This window comes from Oncorhynchus keta, chromosome 34 (assembly GCF_023373465.1).
Source record: "Oncorhynchus keta strain PuntledgeMale-10-30-2019 chromosome 34, Oket_V2, whole genome shotgun sequence".
NCBI classification, from domain to species: domain Eukaryota; kingdom Metazoa; phylum Chordata; class Actinopteri; order Salmoniformes; family Salmonidae; genus Oncorhynchus; species Oncorhynchus keta.
In genome coordinates this window covers 57,286,733-57,306,837 of record NC_068454.1, presented here as the reverse complement: position 1 = coordinate 57,306,837, position 20,105 = coordinate 57,286,733, and the positions used below count along the sequence as shown (strand labels likewise).

Sequence of the window (20,105 nt, the reverse complement as noted above, 5' to 3'; positions counted from 1 at the left end):
GTTTGTTAGCAAATGCAAAGACGTGTTAAGAAATGAATCCCCCCACTAGAACAGGGGGTGTGGGTTTAAAAGGCTGAGGTGAGGCAGCGGCGTAGGGGCACATGACCGCAGTGCAGGGGGAATCAGCAGGGGCCTTCCTGTTGGAGCAGATCTACCTTGGCCCATGGTCCAGTACTCCCTCAGAGAGAAAAGAAAACCCCACAACATTTCAATTGAGTATTTAAGACACAATCACTCGCTGCAGGGAGTCTATACACATTCTGTAATGGCATGAGACAGACCCAAGAGAGTAGAAACTATAGGAAGATAACCATTCCTTTCCATTTTGTGAACTGAATACATAGTGTTTCATTGATATAGGATTCAACACTTTGGGTCATTATCAGTACTACAGAATATCTGGTGTTCTTGGTTATACATATAGCAAATGCATTTCTATTCTTTGACACAGTACTCCACCTACTGGAAATAGGAAGTATTGTCAACATTCAAAGTATCACATGAAATAAAGAGTAGGAATATAGAGAATTTTTCCATATCAAAGTTTATTGCTGACATGCATGTAGAGATTTGATGAAGTACAAAAATAACGTATTTTATACAAACTTTTAAATTTTCTTCCATCTCTGTACAATTAGCCAGGTTTTTGTATTAGATGCCCATATCCAACCAAGCAGCTTACAACAAATCCTGCTGGTTTTCAACCATTTCTACCACCACATATCATACACCATTATCTATTTTCCAGTTCAAATATTCAGCAAATCAAATACATCATTAAACTGACAGACATTTCCTCCATTTTAGAATTATGGTAAAAATGAAAAATTATGTTGAATGTTCAGTAAATGAAAATCGGTTGTATTATGAAAAACATTAGGTTTTTCCTTAAGACTCAAATTCCCAATTCTTCTCAGTTGGTGGATTACAGGGAATTATATTGTGGGACCACCTTGCAAGTAAAAAAAAAATCATGCAAAGAGCTCAACATCATGCTTCGTATGGTGCTTTCAGTCCACAGACTGTCTGAAGGAGACAACATTCATAGACAAATGGGACAATTCCAACAGCTAAATGTGAACACTATCTTGATAATGCTACAGATAATACATTACTATAAGGGTCTTATCCAATAAACCTACATATTTATATCCAATAGTGGGGTTATGGTCACCCTCAAGTAAGATGGGATGAGAAATTTACCTTCAACTTCAGCAAGGGCTGTAGTGTTCACAAAATACATTTTTTCTCATGAACTACTGACACTATCAACTACAATACTGCTTTGATACCCAGAAATTCACATTGAGGTGGGGGGGGGGGGCGTACATTCCTCAAAATCTAATTTAAATATTTTTTCATTCAAATGGGGTGGCTAGTACTGCCTCTAACTCATGTCTATATATAATTTGTGTTACAGCGGGCTGTTCAGGAGTGTGCAATGTTACAAAACTTTCAGATAGAAATTAAGATAGGATTCTGAATTCAACATGACAGGAAATCTTGTCAGTTCTATTCAACACATTCCTATCTGCAACATTTCACCTCACTGAATGTACCCCTGATCAGAGCTGGATTCGTTCCACTAGATGGAAGCTCTACTGGTGTTGTCGCTGCCATGATGGTATTATATTTACATACTGACCAATAGTCTGGTATGGGGCAATAAACAGTTGGCCTGGTCCCAGATCTGTTTGTCACTGTCAAGGCAACAGTTGGCAAGACAGCACAAACAGAACTGTGACCAGGCTAATAAACATCACTACCATAAATCATTATAATGTGCGATTTTCTGTGTAAAAAATAGAACTATTATGCAGTCAGTCTCATTATTAGTAGTGTAGCTTAAATTGACCACAAGTGTGGCAATGGTAAAAATAAATAAAAAAAAGACCTTTAGAGAGAAAAAAACTGCAATGGTGGCTCAAGTTTGAATGTTTGGAGAAACAAATGGAACCAGAAGACTTCTTGCTTAAAGCTAAATGGCAGAGATTTGATGCCTGAAAATGGACAGTGAATAAATAACAAAATCAACAAACATGAAATTGAGGAAAAAGACTATACAAAGAAATAAGAGGAAACTGACTCGAGTTTCTAATCATGTGATCAATTTGGATATAAAAAAAAATCGGGTGAAGGTCTAAGCAATGCGGATACCCATAAAGATGAGCAAGCCTATGTGAACAGATGCCTAATATCGTTCACAAGTTAGTAGCTTAGCAACATAGATAGCTTTTTTGGACAAACTTTGCTAACTTATGACATTGCCATCTGCCTAAAGTAAATTTGACAGCAAAGTTGTTTCCTACTAAATATCTACCTACTTTAGGCAATGCCATTGTATTTCCAGGACACTGGTTTAATTTAGACGAAACAGCCGTTAGCCTCTGTGGAGAATGATTGGATTGATCATGACGTTTGGCACCACTATGGCACCGCCAGCAGAGGGAGGCTTGAGAAAGTGCATAACGATGGCATGACCGAGTGATGGAGACGCAACCTCATTGTTGAGTTTCTCTAAAATATCACACTATCTATTCAATTATCATTATCAACATCATAGTAAGTCTTTCATGATCAGCTACTACAATATCACTTACAAACAGCTAAAAGGGCTTGAGAGCTACTGTGATCATTACAGTTTTGTTTGATTTTAAACTTAAGACATCGCTACGCAATAGAGGATTCACGACTAAGACAGTGCCAACATGAGGGATGCCCATCTTTCATAGAGGACACATTCAGTCCAGACAGTCTTAGAAAAGCCTATATATTCTCAGTGTGTGCAAGCAACTGAGGCAGGCAAGATAAAGAGATTGAGAGGATGGCTAGTTTAAGGGTGTGCACTGACTCACTGGGCTTAAATAACGTGGCTCTAGTCGACACCTACCACTGAAAAGGACATGGCTTTGTCCAATACAGCCCCCTGGCCCAAAATCACACTTATCTACACAATGACAATCACTGGCATTACCAATCATTCACATTCATGCCCAATACTTGTCCCACAATGATGATGTCACACAGGATAAATGGGAAGTTGACTATCTGGAAGTTGTTCAGTGGTGAACGAGGGGGAGGTATCATTTCCTTGGCTAACAATCCGTTAAGACTCTACATGATTTTTCACCCCCCAGACAATTATAGCATCCACGTCATGATTAATAATCAAAGATGCCAATTAGAACAGCAATAACGAGAGAGGATCAACCTTAAACATCTAATAAAACATCCCCCATCCAGCGTCACAACCTCCAGGTATTTGACACTAGATGTCTAAATGGAAAAAAAAAAAAAGTTCCACAGGGGGTGAGCGAAAGCAAGAAAGCAAAGCAATCGGCTAGACGTAGACAGAAGTAGGCGATTTGGCCACCCTTTGATAGTTAGCATCTTCAATGTAAGATGGGTAAAATGCTACTTATTATTCATAAAGAAAAAAGCTTATTCATATTCCACATTCCAAACCTTTACGCGCCAAAACATAGTAATCCTTTCTGTCTACGGTGACAACACTACCAACAATTCCTTGTTTTTTGAGAATGATGGACATAGTGAAAAATGGACTAAAAAAAAGATGATAAAAAAGATTGCGAGAGGTAGATTTGAAGTCGTAGTTTAGAGACAGGACTAGTCCAGATCATTTTGGTTATGAGGAAACTAAAGAGTGGAGCGGGTGGGCACGTGAGTGATGTCCATGATCAAGTGATCCCAGTTTGGAGAGTTGAGGGAGGGAGGTTAGAGGAAGGTTGCTACATGATTCTTTTGGCCCTGTATTGCTCAGGGTTTTCAAGAAGAAATGGGGTAGGTAGGAGGGCGATGGCCAGGTCTCAGCAGATGGAAACAATGGGGAAGCTTTCCATGTCCAAACACACATACAACCGTGTCTGGTATCCCCCTGGCCTGCAAGACTCCATATGTGCCCATTGCTGGCTGAGAGAACCGTGTGTTCAAGATCAGTGGGAGCCTTTGGTTCAGATCCTCCAGCCTTGCCATTCCCGTGGACACTGCCAACACCCAGACTTGACGTGTGAAAACTATGAGAGGTTGTCAGGTGAGTGATCAGTTCTGGTGCCCCCTCCCCACATCTGTTCCCACACCACCTAACTTACCACAGCTAGGGGCCTCTCTACCCAAGGGAGGGTCGAGCTGGGGCTAAGCTCCCACAGATATTCTCAGTTTTAGGGTACCTTCCCGACCCCACCCTTGTGTCCCTCACGCCACTTGTCAAGGCGATGAATGAAGGGGCTACTTCCGGAGAAAGCGCTGGGCCAGGATGGCGGCATCCAGAGGGCTGACGGGTGTGGCATCGTGGCCCAGGCGCCGCACAGGCGGGATGGCGCCGAACTGGCGCTTGGTGAGGAAGCTGGCCTTGGCCTCGTGACTAGTGTTCTTCTCCTCGGCCAGAAGCAGCTGCTGGCGCATGTAGTTCTCAAACTCGTACTGCGACGACTCCTCTGTCATTTTCACCTGGGATAGAGACAGAGATGCTTATTAGTTAGTTACACACTGGGTCGTGTTCATCAGGGCATTGATTTTCAAACCACTTCTCAGTGACCCCCAGACAGTTTACAATTTTGTTATTGATTAGTTGACTCAAGTGTACTAGATCTGGTATAGCTCAAATACATGGAACGTCTAGAGGTCCCTGAGGAAAGGTTTGAAGACCCCTGCATTAGGGCACATCATGGAAAACTTCTTGAAACATTTTGCAACAGAAAACTGGGTTTCTTATTGGACCAGGTCTACCAAGTCCACATAGTCCCTTCCCAGTTCGTTCGTTTTCCATTTGGTGCCTCCTGAACACGACCCTGCTGTTACACAGAGATACTGTTACACAAGGAACACAAGTTAGAGAGCCAAGGTTAATGATCAAGAGATCAGCATCCTTGTCAAAACCGAGCTGATGAACCTACGCCACCAAGCTCATCGACGGGGCTGTAGCAGAGCAGGTTGAGAGCTTCCACATCAACACGCCAACAATTTGCATCCTGTAGCTCTAACTCAAAAGTTTTCGGACACTAAAGTCCATGGAGAATAAGAGCAGCTCCGCCCAGCCACCCACTGCAGAGACTAGGTAACACTGTCACCACCAATAAATCCACGACAGTCGAGAATTTCAAGAAGCATCTCTACGGCTGGCCATGCTTTACTCCTGGCTACCACAAACCCGGCCAACAGCCCCACACCCATCACTGCAACTTGCCCAAGCCTCCCCAGCTTCTCCTTCACCCAAATAGCAGATGTTCTGAAAGAGCTGCAAAACTTGGACCTGTACAAATCAGCTGGGCTAGACAATCTGGACCCTCAAAATTATCCACAGCCATTGTTGCAACCCCTATTACCAGCCAGTTCAACCTCTTTCGTATTGTCCGAGATACCTAAAAATTGGAAAGCTGCCGAGGTCACCCCCCTCTTCAAAAGGGGGTGACACTGTAGACCCAAACTGTTATAGAACTACAGTGGGGCAAAACAATTATTTAGTCAGCCAACAATTGTGCAAGTTCTCCCACTTAAGATAAACCTGTCATTTTCACCATAGGTACACTTCAACTATGACAGACGAAATGAGGAGAAAAACAAATCCAGGAAATCACATTGGATTTTTAATGAATTTATTTGCAAATGGTGGAAATGTCACATGCTGTTGTGCAAATGGAATAGACAACAGGTGGAAATGATAGGCAATTAGCAAGACACCCCCGATAAAGGAGTGGTTCAGCAGGTGGTGACCACAGACCACTTCTCAGTTCCTATGCTTCCTGGCTGATGTTTGTCACTTTTGAAAGCTGGCGGTGCTTTCACTCTAGTGGTAGCAAGAGACGGAGTCTACAACCCACACAAGTGGCTCAGGTAGTGCAGCTCATCCAGGATGGAACATCAATACGAGCTGTGGCAAGAAGGTTTGCTGTGTGTCAGATCATGGAGGCACTACCAGGAGCCAGGCCAGTACATCAGGAGATGTGGAGGAGGCCGTAGGAGGGCAACAACACAGCAGCAGGACCGCTACCTCCGCCTTTGTGCAAGGAGGAGCACTGCCAGAGCCCTGCAAAATGACCTCCAGCAGGTCACAAATGTGCATGCGTCTGCTCAAACGGTCAGAAACAGACTCCATGAGGGTGGTATGAGGGCCCGACGTCCACAGGTGGGGGTTGTGCTTAGAGCCCAACATCGTGCAGGACAGTTGGCAATTGCCAGAGAACACCAAGATTGGCAAATTCGCCACTGGTGCCCTGTGCTCTTCACAGATGAAAGCAGGTTCACACTGAGCACGTGACAGAGTCTGGAGATGCCGTGGAGAATGTTCGGCTGCCTACAACATCCTCCAGCATGACCGGTTTGCTAGACCTCATGTGTCTGGAGTGTGTCAGCAGTTCCTGCAAGAGGAAGGCATTGATGCTATGGACTGGCCCGCCCATTCCCCAGACCTGAATCCAATTGAGCACATCTGGGACATCATGTCTCGCTCCATGCACCAGACTGTCGAGGTGTTGGCGGATGCTTTAGTCCAGGTCTGGGAGGAGATCCCTCAGGAGACCATTCGCCACCTCATCAGGAGCATGCCCAGGCACTGTAGTGTGGTTTTCCACTTTAATTTTGAGTGTCACTCCAAATCCAGACAGCCATGGGCTGATAAAGTTTGATTTCCATTGATAATTTGTGTGATTGTCAGCAAAATCACACAAAAATGTAAAGAAAAAATTATTTAATAAGAATATTTCATTCAGATCTAGGATGTGTTATTTTAGTGTTCCCTTTATTTTTTTGAGCCGTGTATTTTTTAAAGGGTCCAAGCACACAGACAGTCATGATGAGGGCACGACAAATCCAATTCCCCCTCAGGAGAGTGAAAAGATTTGGCATGGGTCCTCAGATCCTCAAAAGGTTCTACAGCTGCACCATCGAGAGCATCGCTGCCTGGCATGGCAACTGCCTCCAACCGCAAGGCACTACAGAGTAGTGCGTATGGCCCAGTACATCATTGGGGACAAGCTTCCTGCCAACCAGGACCTCTATACCAGGTGGTGTCAGAGGAAAGCCCTAAAAATGGTCAAATTCTAGACACCCTGTTCATAGACTGTTCTCTCTGCTGCCGCATGGCAAGCGGTACCAGAGTGCCAAGTCTAGGTCCAAGAGGCTTCTAAACAGCTTCTACCCCCCCCAACCCATAAGACTCATGGACATCTAATCAAATGGCTACCCAGACTATATGCATTGCCTGTCCCCCCCCCATTTTTTATTTATTTATTTTTTTACAATACTGCTACTCTGTTATTATCTATGCAGTCACTTTAATAACTCTACGTACATATTACCTCGACTAACCTGTGCCCCAGCACATTGACTCTGTACCGGTACCCCTGTATATGGCCTCGCTATTGTTATTTTACTTTTGCTCTTTTAATTTGTTAATTTTATTTCTAATCATTTACTTTAACTGCATTGTTGGTTAGCATTGCTTGTAAGTAAGCGTTTCACTGTAAGGTCTACCTACACCTGCTGTATTCAGCGCATGTGACAAAATCAAATTTGATGTGGATTTGATTTGAATCTACAGCTTTATAACTGAGAATGTGCAGTGAGGGAAAAAAGTATTTTCTCCTGCTGATTTTGTACATTTGCCCACTGACAAAGAAATGATCAGTCTATACTTTTAATGGTAGGTTTATTTGAGAAGTGAGACAGAAAAAAAATCCAGAAAAAACACATGTCAAAAATGTTATACATTGATTTGCATTTTAATGAAGGGAAATAAGTATTTGACCCCTCTGCAAAACATGACTTAGTACTTGGTGGCAAAACCCTTGTTGGCAATCAGAGGTCAGACGTTTCTTGTAGTTGGTCACCAGGTTTGCACACATCTCAGGAGGGATTTTATCCCACTCCTCTTTGCAGATCTTCTCCAAGGCATTAAGGTTGAGGCTGACGTTTGGCAACTCAAACCTTCAGCTCCCTCCACAGATTTTCTATGGGATTAAGGTCTAGAGACTGGCTAGGCCACTCCGAGAACTTCGTGTGCTTCTTCTTGAGCAACTCCTTTGTTGCCTTGGCCATGTGTTTTGAGTCATTGTCATGCTGGAATACCTGACCACGACTCATTTTCAATGCCCTGGCTGAGGGAAGGAGGTTCTCACCCAAGATTTGACGGTCCATCGTCCCTTTGATGCGGTGAAGTTGTCCTGTCCCCTTAGCAGAAAAATACCCCCAAAGCATAATGTTTCCACCTCCATGTTTGACAATGGGGATGGTGTTCTTGGGGTCATAGGCAGCATTCCTCCTCCTCCAAACACGGCGAGTTCAGTTGATGCCAAAGAGCTCCATTTTGGTCTCATCTGACCACAACACTTCACCCAGTTGTCCTCTGAATCATTCAGATGTTGGCAAACTTCAAACGGGCATGTATATGTGCTTCCTTGAGCAGGGGGACCTTGCTGGCGCTGCAGGGTTTCAGTCATCAACGGCGTAGTGTGTTACCAACTGTTTTCTTGGTGACTATGGTCCCAGCTGCCTTGAGATCATTGACAAGATCCTCCCGTGAATTTCTGGGCTGATTCCTCACCGTTCTCATGATCATCTCAACTCCACGGGGTGAGATCTTGCATGGAGCCCCAGGCCGAGTTATTGTGTTTCTTCCATTTGCAAATAATCACACCAACTGTTGTCACCTTCTCACTAAGCTGCTTGGCGGTGGTCTTGTAGCCCACTCCAGCCTTGTGTAGGTCTACAATCTTGTCCCTGACATCCTTGGAGAGCTCTTTGGTCTTGGCCATGGTGGAAAGTTTGGAATCTGATTGATTGATTGCTTCTGTGGACAGGTGTCTTTTATACAGGTAACAAACTGAGATTAGGACATTTTATAAAAATTGACATGGGTTTTCTGGATTTTTTTGTTGTTATTCTGTCTCTCACTGTTCAAATAAACCTAACATTAAAATTAGACTGATCATTTCTTTGTCAGTGGACAAACGTACAAAATCAAATACTCCCCCCCCCCCTCACTGCATGTCAAGCTATACTATATACACTTCTGTATTTCTTACAACACCTTTAGATTTAAGAAGATTGGATTCAAATGTAATGAAAGTGCTAGCCTCATGGTGGCGCAGTGAGATCAAACACCAAGGCACCAGTCAGTAAGAGGAGCATTTGGCTCTATTGCCCAGAAGGCTTTGGGTGAGCTGAAGTTCTGAGGATTAGCAATGTGCTAATGCTAAAGGAGGATCAAGGGGCTGTTGACCACAGGGATCTCACCTCCTGGAGATGCTCTGGGTGGCTGACCTGGTCATCAATGTCCGGTACAACCTGAAGAGGTCCGGTCAATGAGGATACTGACTGCCTGCAAAGCGCACACACAAAAGGCAGTTTATAGACACAGCAAGGGTTGACTGATGATTATATTAATGCCACCAAGTTAAACATGATTCTCAAACCAGATGAGAATACATTGTTGTTATGCACTTTTTAAACCACAACTGGCAATATTTACAGTTCTCTCCCCGTCCACCAGGGGGCGTGACTCACCATGAGGCAATAATGCCGCTGAGAGACTCCAGGACCTCAGCAGCGGTCAGCCTCTGCTGGGGGTCCAGCACCAGCAGCTTCCGTATAAGACACACAGTGTTCTCCGACACACGCCCGTCCCTGAGGGGAGAGAGGGAGGAAAGGATAGAGGGGGAATAGTTATATTTATGGCCATCAAAACCAGAAGGAGAAACTGTTGCATAATACATAGGAGGAACCAATAAGAGCACGGTCCTCCGTAGCTCAGTTGGTATAGCATAGCGTTTGCAAAGCCAGGATAGTGGGTTCGATTCCCAGGACCACCTGTATGTAAAATGCATGCATGATTAAGTCACTTTGGATAAAAGCATCTGCTAAACAGCATACATTACTATTAGTTAACCTCTAATGGCTGCATCACTTGTTCTCAATTTCTGCCTGAAGACATACCCTAATCTAACCGCCTGTAGCTCAGCCCCAGAGGCAAGGATGTGCATATTCTTGGTATCATTTGAATGGAAACATTCTGAAGTTTGTGGAAATGTTAATTGAATGTAGGAGAATATAACAGTAGATCTGGTGGAAAAGAAAGATCATACACTCTGTTTTTTATTGTTGTAGCACCATCTTTCACATGTACTAGAATAGCCACAGTCAGATATGATGCTGGAGATCATTTTGATGGATAACACAAGAGTGCAACTGTAGGTGTGCAAAGTTTCAGACTGATAACTTCAGGAATGGGTGAGCTACATGACATTAAGCATGAAGTCACCCAGGTGTCCCACACAAGTTTCCCAAATGTACCCAAGTGGCCAAATTGGTGAAATGACCTATATACACACACACGTGCAAATAACTACATACAACAGTGCAAATAACTATATAAAACATATCAAAAAGCAATTCTAACAAAACATATCAAAAAGCAAAAAATAAATAAATAAAAGTACACCCTTTGGAAGTCCTCTACACAATATTTTGCTGCCTGTGCCATGTCCCATACCAGTCTCTTTCTGATGTTCAGTTTGCCTCTGCTTTACAAGTGGTGCAGTTCATGCGACACAGAACCCAACGACACCTCCATGCTGTGCCCTTTTGGCCATGAGGCACAGTCATGCCTGCAGTAATGAACTGTAGCATATGATCACCACTGGAGGCAGGAGTAGAGGGGGCAGAGGTAGAGCGGGCAGCTTGGCACCGGAGGCTCCCAGTCTGAGTCGCAATCACTGTGAATGAAAACATTAAAAAAATATTTGTATTGTATGAACCTTCTATCACCACATAAAATAAACATATGTATTGTATAGAGCAGAGGGAACAGTCACTAAGGTGAAGTGCTGTTCCATTCAACTCCAGCCATTGTGGGCCTGCCCTCCCCTGAACAGCACCAAATGGCTATTTCATATGGAAATGGGGAGGAGTAGCAGGCACAGTGGTCATATGTGTTTGCTGTTCTACTCCATTCCATTTGAATAAAAAAAAAAAAATGGAAAAATATATATCTGACATGGAAAATATACACTGCTCAAAAAAATAAAGGGAACACTTAAACACCACAATGTAACTCCAAGTCAATCACACTTCTGTGAAATCAAGCTGTCCACTTAGGAAGCAACACTGACAATAAATTGCACATGCTTTTGTGCAAATGGAATAGACAACAGGTGGAAATTATAGGCAATTAGCAAGACACCCGCGATATAGGAGTGGTTCTGCAGGTGGTGACCACAGACCACTTCTCAGTTCCTATGCTTCCTGGCTGATGTTTTGGTCACTTTTGAATGCTGGCGGTGCTCTTGTGGAGTCTACAACCCACACAAGTGGCTCAGGTAGTGCAGCTCATCCAGGATGGCACATCAATGCGAGCTGTGGCAAGAAGGTTTGCTGTGTCTGTCAGAGCATGTAGGCGCTACCAGGAGACAGGCCAGTACATCAGGAGACGTGGAGGCCGTAGGAGGGCAACAACCCAGCAGCAGGACCGCTACCTCTGCCTTTATGCAAGGAGGAGCAGGAGGAGCACTGCCAGAGCCCTGCAAAATGACCTCCAGCAGGCCACAAATGTGCATGTGTCTGCTCAAACGGTCAGAAACAGACTCCATGAGGGTGGTATGAGGGCCCGACGTCCACAGGTGGGGGTTGTGCTTACAGCCCAACACCGTGCAGGACATTTTTCATTTGCCAGAGAACACCAAGATTGGCAAATTCTCCACTGGCGCTCTGTGCTCTTCACAGATGAAAGCAGGTTCACACTGAGCACATGTGACAGACGTGACAGTCTGGAGACGCCGTGGAGAACGTTCTGCTGCATGCAACATCCTCCAGCATGACCGGTTTGGTGGTGGGTCAGTCATGGTGTGGGGTGGCATTTCTTTGGGGGGCCGTACAGCCCTCCATGTGCTCACCAGAGGTAGCCTGACTGCCATTAGGTACCGAGATAAGATCCTCAGACCCTTGAGACCATATGCTGGTGCGGTTGGCCCTGTGTTCCTCCTAATGCAAGACAATGCTAGACCTCATGTGGCTGGAGTGTCAGCAGTTCCTGTAAGAGGAAGACATTGATGCTATGGACCGCCCGTTCCCCAGACCTGAATCCAATTGAGAACATCTGGGACATCACGTCTCGCTCCATCCACCAACGCCACGTTGCACCACAGACTGTCTAGGAGTTGGCGGATGCTCTAGTCCAGGTCTGGGAGGAGATCCCTCAGGAGACCATCCACCACTTCATCAGGAGCATGCCCAGGCGTTGTAGGGAGGTCATACAGGCACGTGGAGGCCACACACTACTTAGCCTCATTTTGACTTGTTTTAAGGACATTACATCAAAGTTGGATCAGCCTGTAGTGTGGTTTTCCACTAATTTTGAGTGAGACTCCAAATCCAGACCTCCATGGGTTGATAAATTTGATTTCCATTGATCATTTTTGCGTGATTTTGTTTACAGCACATTCAACTATGTAAAGAAAGTATTTCATTGGAATATTTCATTCATTCAGATCGAGGACGTGTTATTTTAGTGTTACCTTTATTTTTTTGAGCAGTATATATATATATATATCATATCATAAAATGGCATTAGCACTTACCTGTCCAGAAGTACGTCCTGTCCTTGCAGAAACAGCTCCTCAGTTCCTGTTTGATTTATAACACTCCAAGATTCCGCAAACAAAATTCTCACTTTTACTTTGACTTCGCATTTCCTGATTTATTCGCCATGATGTCTTCAATGAAATCGTTGAAAATACAACTTTCCGAAATACTGCTGCGCGTAACAAGCGTCACAGCAACTCCTCTGATATTCAAGGTGAGAATGGAGTTTGTTACGCGTGCATTTACAAACAAGGAATGGTGGTCCAACCCAAAACTATTACATACTGGCGTTTACCTCAACTCATTGGCTACCTACCCAGCTAGATTTAAAGAAGATCAGTGGTCATTGGGCAGAAACAGTCGATCAACGAAGCTTTGCTAAAATAAGTGGTGCACAAGGTAGTCATTGCTCGTCGTCTTCAAATCAGTTCACTTCGGTCAATACTCCCCGCAAGAAACCAATGATGTTTGGTTGCGTTGCAAACATCCAGAGGAATGCACTGAAACCAACCATGACTAGATATACGATTGTTTACCGTGTGTAATTACGTCGAATGCTCCGTAAAAAAATGATAGGGATGGAATTCATGGCACAAACAGGTTTCAAAATGTTTTGATTTAGGGTATAAAAATAGATTTAATCACAGAAAATCGCACTTCATTTGATCACTGGGACCCTCAGGAAGAGAAATAAGAACAAGATATCAGAATGCAAGTCATATTTTTACCCTGTCATGGAGGAAAATATTTGTTGTTGATTGCTCTTCTCAAACAAAAGCATGGTGTTTGTTCTCTGTATTAACTATTTTAAATCGGAAAACGTAGTTCGATTACCAAGATCCTAATCTTTTGAAGGATGTAAGACACTTGCATTTTCAAGAATGTTTAATGTTACGTTGTATTTTTATTTGTCACTCTGAAATTTCCCCTGATGTTGATCTCTGTACGGGGATCGCACCATAAGAGGTTATGACTTCAGGCGCCGACAGAGATGGCCGCTTCGCGTTCCTAGGAAACTATGCAGTTTTTAGTTTTTTTACGTGTTATTTCTTACATTCGTACCCCAGGTCATCTTAGGTTTCATTACATACAGTCGAGAAGAACTACTAAACATAAGAGCAGTGTCAACTCACCATCAGTACGACCAAGAATATGACTTTCGCGAAGCGGATCCTGTGTTCTGCCTTTTCACCCAGGACAACGGAATGGATCCCAGCCAGCGACCCAAAAAAACGACTTCGTAAAAGGGGGAAACGGAGCGGTCTTCTGGTCAGACTCCGGAGACGGGCACATCGTGCACCACTCCCTAGCTTTCTTCTCGCCAATGTCCAAACTCTTGACAACAAGGTTGATGAAATCCGAGCAAGGGTAGCATTCCAGAGGGACAGAGACTAACGTTTTTTGCTTCACGGAAACATGGCTCACTGGAGAGACGCTATCGGAGTCAGTGCAGCCAGCTGGTTTCTCCACGCATCGCACCGACAGAAACAAACATCTTTCTGGTAAGAGGGGTGGGGGTGTATGCTTCATGGTTAACGTGACGTGGTGTGGCCACAACAACATACAGGAACTCAAGTCCTTCTGTTCACCTGATTTAGAATTCCTCACAATCAAATGTCGACCGCATTATCTACCAAGGGAATTCTCTTCGATTATAATCACAGCCGTATATATTCCCCCCCAAGCAGACACATCGATGGCTCTGAACGAACTTTATTTGACTCTTTGCAAACTGGAATCCATATATCCGGAGGCTGCATTCATTGTAGCTGGGGATTTTAACAACGCTAATCTGAAAACAAGACTCCCTAAATTTTATCAGCATATCGATTGCGCAACCAGGGCTGGAAAACCTTGGATCATTGCTATTCTCACTTCCGCGACGCATATAAGGCCCTACCCCGCTCTCCTTTCGGAAAAGCTGACCACGACTCCATTTTGTTGATCCCTGCCTACAGACAGGTCTGTTCAACGCTGGTCCGAACAATCTGATTCCACACTCCAAGACTGCTTCCATCACATGGACTGGGATATGTTTCATATTGCGTCAAAGAACAACATTGACAAATACGCTGATTCGGTGAGCGAGTTCATTAGAACGTGCATTGAAGATGTCGTTCCCATAGCAACGATTAAAACATTCCCAAACCAGAAACCGTGGATTGACGGCAGCATTCGCGTGAAACTGAAAGCTCGAACCACTGGTTTTAATCAGGGCAAGGTGACCGGAAACATGACCGAATACAAACAAACAGTGTAACTGTTCCCTCCGCAAGGCAATCAAACAAGCTAAGCATCAGTAGAGACAAAGTAGAATCTCAATTCAACGGCTCAGACACAAGAGGAATGTGGCAGGGTCTACAGTCAATCACGGATTACAAAAAGAAAACTAGCCCCGTCACGGACCAGGATGTCTTGCTCCCAGGCAGACGAAATAACTTTTTTGCCCGCTTTGAGGACAACACAGTGCCACGGCCCGCAACTGAAACATGCAGACTCTCCTTCACTGCAGCCGACGTGAGGAAAACATTTAAATGTGTCAACCCTCACAAGGCTGCAGGCCCAGACGGCATCCCCAGCCGCGCCCTCAGAGCATGCGCAGACCAGCTGGCTGGTGTGTTTACGGACATATTCAATCAATCCCTATCCCAGTCTGTTGTTCCCACATGCTTCAAGAGGGCCACCATTGTTCCTGTTCCCAAGAAAGCTAAGGTAACTGAGCTAAATGACAACCGCCCCGTAGCACTCACTTCCGTGCTTTGAGAGACTAGTCAAGGACCATATCACCTCCACCCTACCTGACACCCTAGACCCACTCCAATTTGCTTACCACCCAAATAGGTCCACAGACGATGCAATCTCAACCACACTGACCTAACCTATCTGGACAAGAGGAATACCTGTGAGAATGCTGTTCATCGACCACAGCTCGGCATTTAACACCATAGTGCCCTCCAAGCTCGTCATCAAGCTCGAGACCCTGGGTCTCGACCCCGCCCTGTGCAACTGGGTACTGGACTTCCTGATGGGCCGCCCACCGGTGGTGAGGGTAGGCGACAACATTTCAACCCTGGTGATCCTGAGACACTGGAGCCCCACAAGGGTGCGTTCTGAGCCCTCAAACTGAATTGGTCCACCCACACAGACAGCATCGTGAAGAAGGCGCAGCAGCGCCTCTTCAACCTCAGGAGGCTGAAGAAATTCGGCTTGTCACCAAAAGCACACAAACTTCTACAGATGCACAATCGAGAGCATCCTGTCGGGCTGTATCGCCGCCTGGTATGGCAACTGCTCCGCCCACAACCGTAAGGCTCTCCAGAGGGTAGTGAGGTCTGCACAACACATCACCGGGGGCAAACTACCTGCCCTCCAGGACACCTACACCACCCGATGTCACAGGAAGGCCATAAAGATCATCAAGGACAACAACCACCCGAGCCACTGCCTGTTCACCCCGCTATCGTCCAGAAGGCGAGGTCAGTACAGGTGCATCAAAGCAGGGACCGAGAGACTGAAAAACAGCTTCTATCTCAAGGCCAACAGAATGTTAAACAGCCACCACTAACATTGAGTGGCTGCTGCCAACACACTGACTCAACTCCAGCCACTTTAATAATGGGAATGGATGTAAAATATATCACATATTAAACAATGCTACCTAATATGTTTACATACCCTACATTATTCATCTCATATGTATATGTATATACTGTACTCTATATCATCTACTGCATCTTTATGGAATACATATATCACTAGCCACTTTAAACTATGCCACTTTGTTTACATACTCATCTCATATGTATATACTGCACTCAATACCATCTACTGTATCTTGCCCATGCCGCTCTGTACCATCACTCATTCATATATCTTTATGTACATATTCTTTATCCCCTTACACTTGTGTCTATAAGGTTTTGGAATTGTTAGTTAGATTACTTGTTGGTTATTACTGCATTGTCGGAACTAGAAGCACAAGCATTTCGCTACACTCGCATTAACATCTGCTAACCATGTGTATGTGACAAATAAAATTTGATTTGAATAGTGTATGGCTCAGAAATTAATTGATATTGGCAGACTTGCACCAAGTCCTTGAGTAGACCAACTGTCATGACATGCATCATTGTAGCAACTCTGTATGGGGTGCTTGGAGTAATAATGCTTGTGTGGTCTAGTATGGGATGTGTGGCACTGTATTGGTGGGGGGTTGTATGTTGACCTACTCTGGGATGGAGTACTCTGCAGCCTTGATCTTGCGGAATAGCTCCTGAGGTATGCTGTCGTAGAAGGGGAACTGGCCGTAGAGCATGGTGAAGAGCACCACGCCAAGGGCCCACATGTCACTGGGCTTACCGTGGTACGGCCGGCCTGCAAAGGAAGACAATAGATTCATTTAAAAAATGTTTCACGTACTAGGTTATTACAATAAGTGAATTTTCCCACCAAAGATGCGTTTCCATCAACTGGACTTGTACAGATAAGGCTGTAAGTGATGACGTAATGCACATTAAAATACCTTTTGTAGTTAAATTCCCATGTACCGGATAAAAAAAAAAAAAATCAATGCTATCTGGGCACTGTTGGCTAGAGAACACGTTTAGCTAACATGAGATTACCGTTATGGACAACAAAAAAGTGCATTTTTGTCTAACGGCAGCCAAGCATCGTCTATCCTGTCACCAGAATAAGACCCTTGATATTTATTGGAAAGCAGCATCAAGCTCATCACTACGCACTTTCACCACTCTGTGAAGTGCATCATTTATTTCATCTGTAGCCTAAACTGCATGCTTTTGTGACAAGTCATAGTGGGAAGACAACACGTCTTCGCCTGACTCAAAGTTTGATACGATATTATTATATTCATGAGCATAAAAGCATTTGCACCAGCATTTCACTGACAAAGTTTAAAAGTCGACATTCTGAAAGTTGAACAAAAAAAACATTGACAATATGAAAATGTACCGTTTCCATTATTCCCGTCATTACATTTTGTATCCGATATATACACGCATGAAAAGTGGAGGGAAAACGGGTTAATGTTTGACATTTTGCGACTGAGAAAATGACACTTCTTTAAAAAACATGTTTTGCATATAGGCTTTCACATCATGTACGTACATGCACCAGTACAATCACAATATCGAATCTTAATTCAACCACAAACATTGTTTCTCTTTATTCTTCAACCCACTGTCCTCCTCCAGAACCACCCATAATATCTCATTAATCAACCTCAGAATGAATAATTAACCAATTGGACACAGAAGACAATGTGACTCAACACTCCAACTGCAGCTTTAGACTCATCTTCCAAGAAATTCCCAACCGCAATCCCATCTGGCAATACCATATCCCCATTATGCTTAAACCTATATCAAACAGTAAAGGCACGAGGAGTCAGAAGACAAATTATGTATGGGAGGACAAATGAGCATGGTGCTCTTCTTTAGAACCAGAGAAAAGTGTTATAAAGTGGTCGGCAGTCGCTTGTCTCCCGCACTCCGCCCATGGGGCAATAATGGTAATGCATTTGACACACAGATGGGGGGGGGGGTTGGGAGTAGTTTCTCTCGGTGAGTCATCAGGGTGACTCACCGGAGCTCAGTTTCATTGTTCTGTCTCCAACTTGTCATGTTCTGCTCATATAGGCCTGGGTTCTGCGTTTTAAAATGAAGCGGGGAAGAAGACACCATCCAAATCTGCTCGTTTCACACGTTTCCCTGACAATCGTGTCTAGACTGAAGGGCTAAGAATACTTTTCAAACGGTGTGCACGAAGTGCGTGCACAAACTACAGAGTGATGGAATATTGTGTGCCGTCTCTGCAGCAAGCGATTAATCTAAAAGCTAAATGTAGCACAGTATACATGTTTGCAATAAACCCAAACAAAATCAACACCACATACCCTAACACGTAGCTTATCACGAGAGAACATCATGCAACGGAGATGATCAAGTCAATAAATGAAAAACAAAATACCTTGAGATTCAGCCTTCACTAATGTTCCCAAGTTTGCAAAATAGGCTTTGCCTAATAACCGGAAATATCCAACGCAACAGTGGCCTGCCAAACATTACGCAAGCCTACTGACTGACTCGCAGTTTCCCAGCTCGACCCAGATTAAACTTGGCTGACCCTTTCAACAGAACAGTAAAAGATATAACAGGAGCTTATCAGTCAAACCTTCAACACATTTCACAAATAACATGCGAGTTACCCTTAAAAATCAATAGGCCTACATGATTTGTGTCCACTTGTTACATAAAGCAAGCATGGAGATATGGAAGTTTCAATTGAACTGTTATGAGATTGTGTTTGGCATCAGTCAGTAGCATTTGTGACAGACTGACAGAATATCCTTCTCCTTTCCCCTCTCATGCCTGTGTGTGCGCGCGCGTCCTCTCACCACTCAGTACGTCAGGGCTGATGTAGGCTGGACTTCCTCGCTGGTCCTTCAGCAGGTCGTCCTCGCTCACCAGGTGCTTGCCCAGGCAAAAGTTGGTGATGGTAATCCGGTGAGTCCTAGGGTACACCAACACCAGGGTCATATTCAGTAGATACAAAACAGAAGTACTGTCAGAAACTGCATGAAAGAAATGCACCACAGTATGCCCTAATGAATATGACCCAAGGAAACTGTACTCTACTTCCTGACTAATGGTCTGCCTGGTAGGCCTGTGTGATACACAATGCTTCATGAAACTAAATAGATGCATGAAACTAAATAGATGCAGACTGACTTGGGAGGCGTAGGTAACTCACTAATTAATTTGACTGCAGCACATTTAACTGAGCAAAGCATTCGACTCGTTTCTTTTTTTTTATGCTAAGAGGTTACAAAGAAACACAAGACTACATGATCACAAGCAGCAGAAGGAACAACTCCAAACCAGGAGGACAGTGATATCTAGAGACAGGGTAAACTCCAGACAGTCTGGCACTCAAGCGCCGTTGCTAGGGACATCATATTGGTTTCTGTAGAAACATAGGCCTATCAGATGTTTGCATGAGTCATCATAGATAAACAGTGTGTGTGTGTGTGTGTGTGTGTGTGTGGGGGAGGGGGGGGGGAGACAGTAGAGAGAAAGAGGAAATAAATAAGGCTGCACTTTGACAAACATGTGAGTCAACCTGTAGTTTGGGCTAATTATCTCAATGACTAATCCTGCATGGAATTGAATTGACAAATGTGTATGCAGTAATAAGCTTGTGTGTGCACTTTTCCTTAAGTCCACCCACACAACGCATGCACAGGCTACACAAATCACAACTGAAATTTAGCGCCTTAGTCCACTCAAGTTCACGTTCTCACCCCTTTCTCCAAGGACCGAGGTCAATGCAGCTTCCCCTATGCTCTCACTTTCACACTGTATGCTGTTCACATTCTGCTCACAGACAGAAGGCCACATTTAGGCTAAGGTTAATTCCTGTGAAAACATGCTTGCTAAAAATGCCACATTGTAAAAACATTTTTAAAGATGAAACAATTCTGTCTTGACAGTCTA

At 44.2% G+C, this 20,105-nt stretch overlaps 1 protein-coding gene across 1 annotated transcript in view; it reads right to left on the bottom strand.

Annotated features, from left to right (window-relative positions):
* Positions 1-526: 526 nt before the first annotated feature.
* The window catches only part of LOC118367350 (serine/threonine-protein kinase 40), a 33,957-nt gene continuing 14,378 nt past the window's right edge, over positions 527-20,105 (bottom strand). Inside the window, exons 7-11 of the mRNA XM_035750714.2 lie at positions 19,007-19,122; positions 16,821-16,965; positions 9,520-9,639; positions 9,250-9,334; positions 527-4,467 (exon numbers count right to left, since the gene is read on the bottom strand). Coding sequence (XP_035606607.1) covers positions 4,246-4,467; positions 9,250-9,334; positions 9,520-9,639; positions 16,821-16,965; positions 19,007-19,122 — 688 coding nt within the window. The 3' untranslated portion in view covers positions 527-4,245. The remainder of the gene's footprint in view (positions 4,468-9,249; positions 9,335-9,519; positions 9,640-16,820; positions 16,966-19,006; positions 19,123-20,105) is intronic.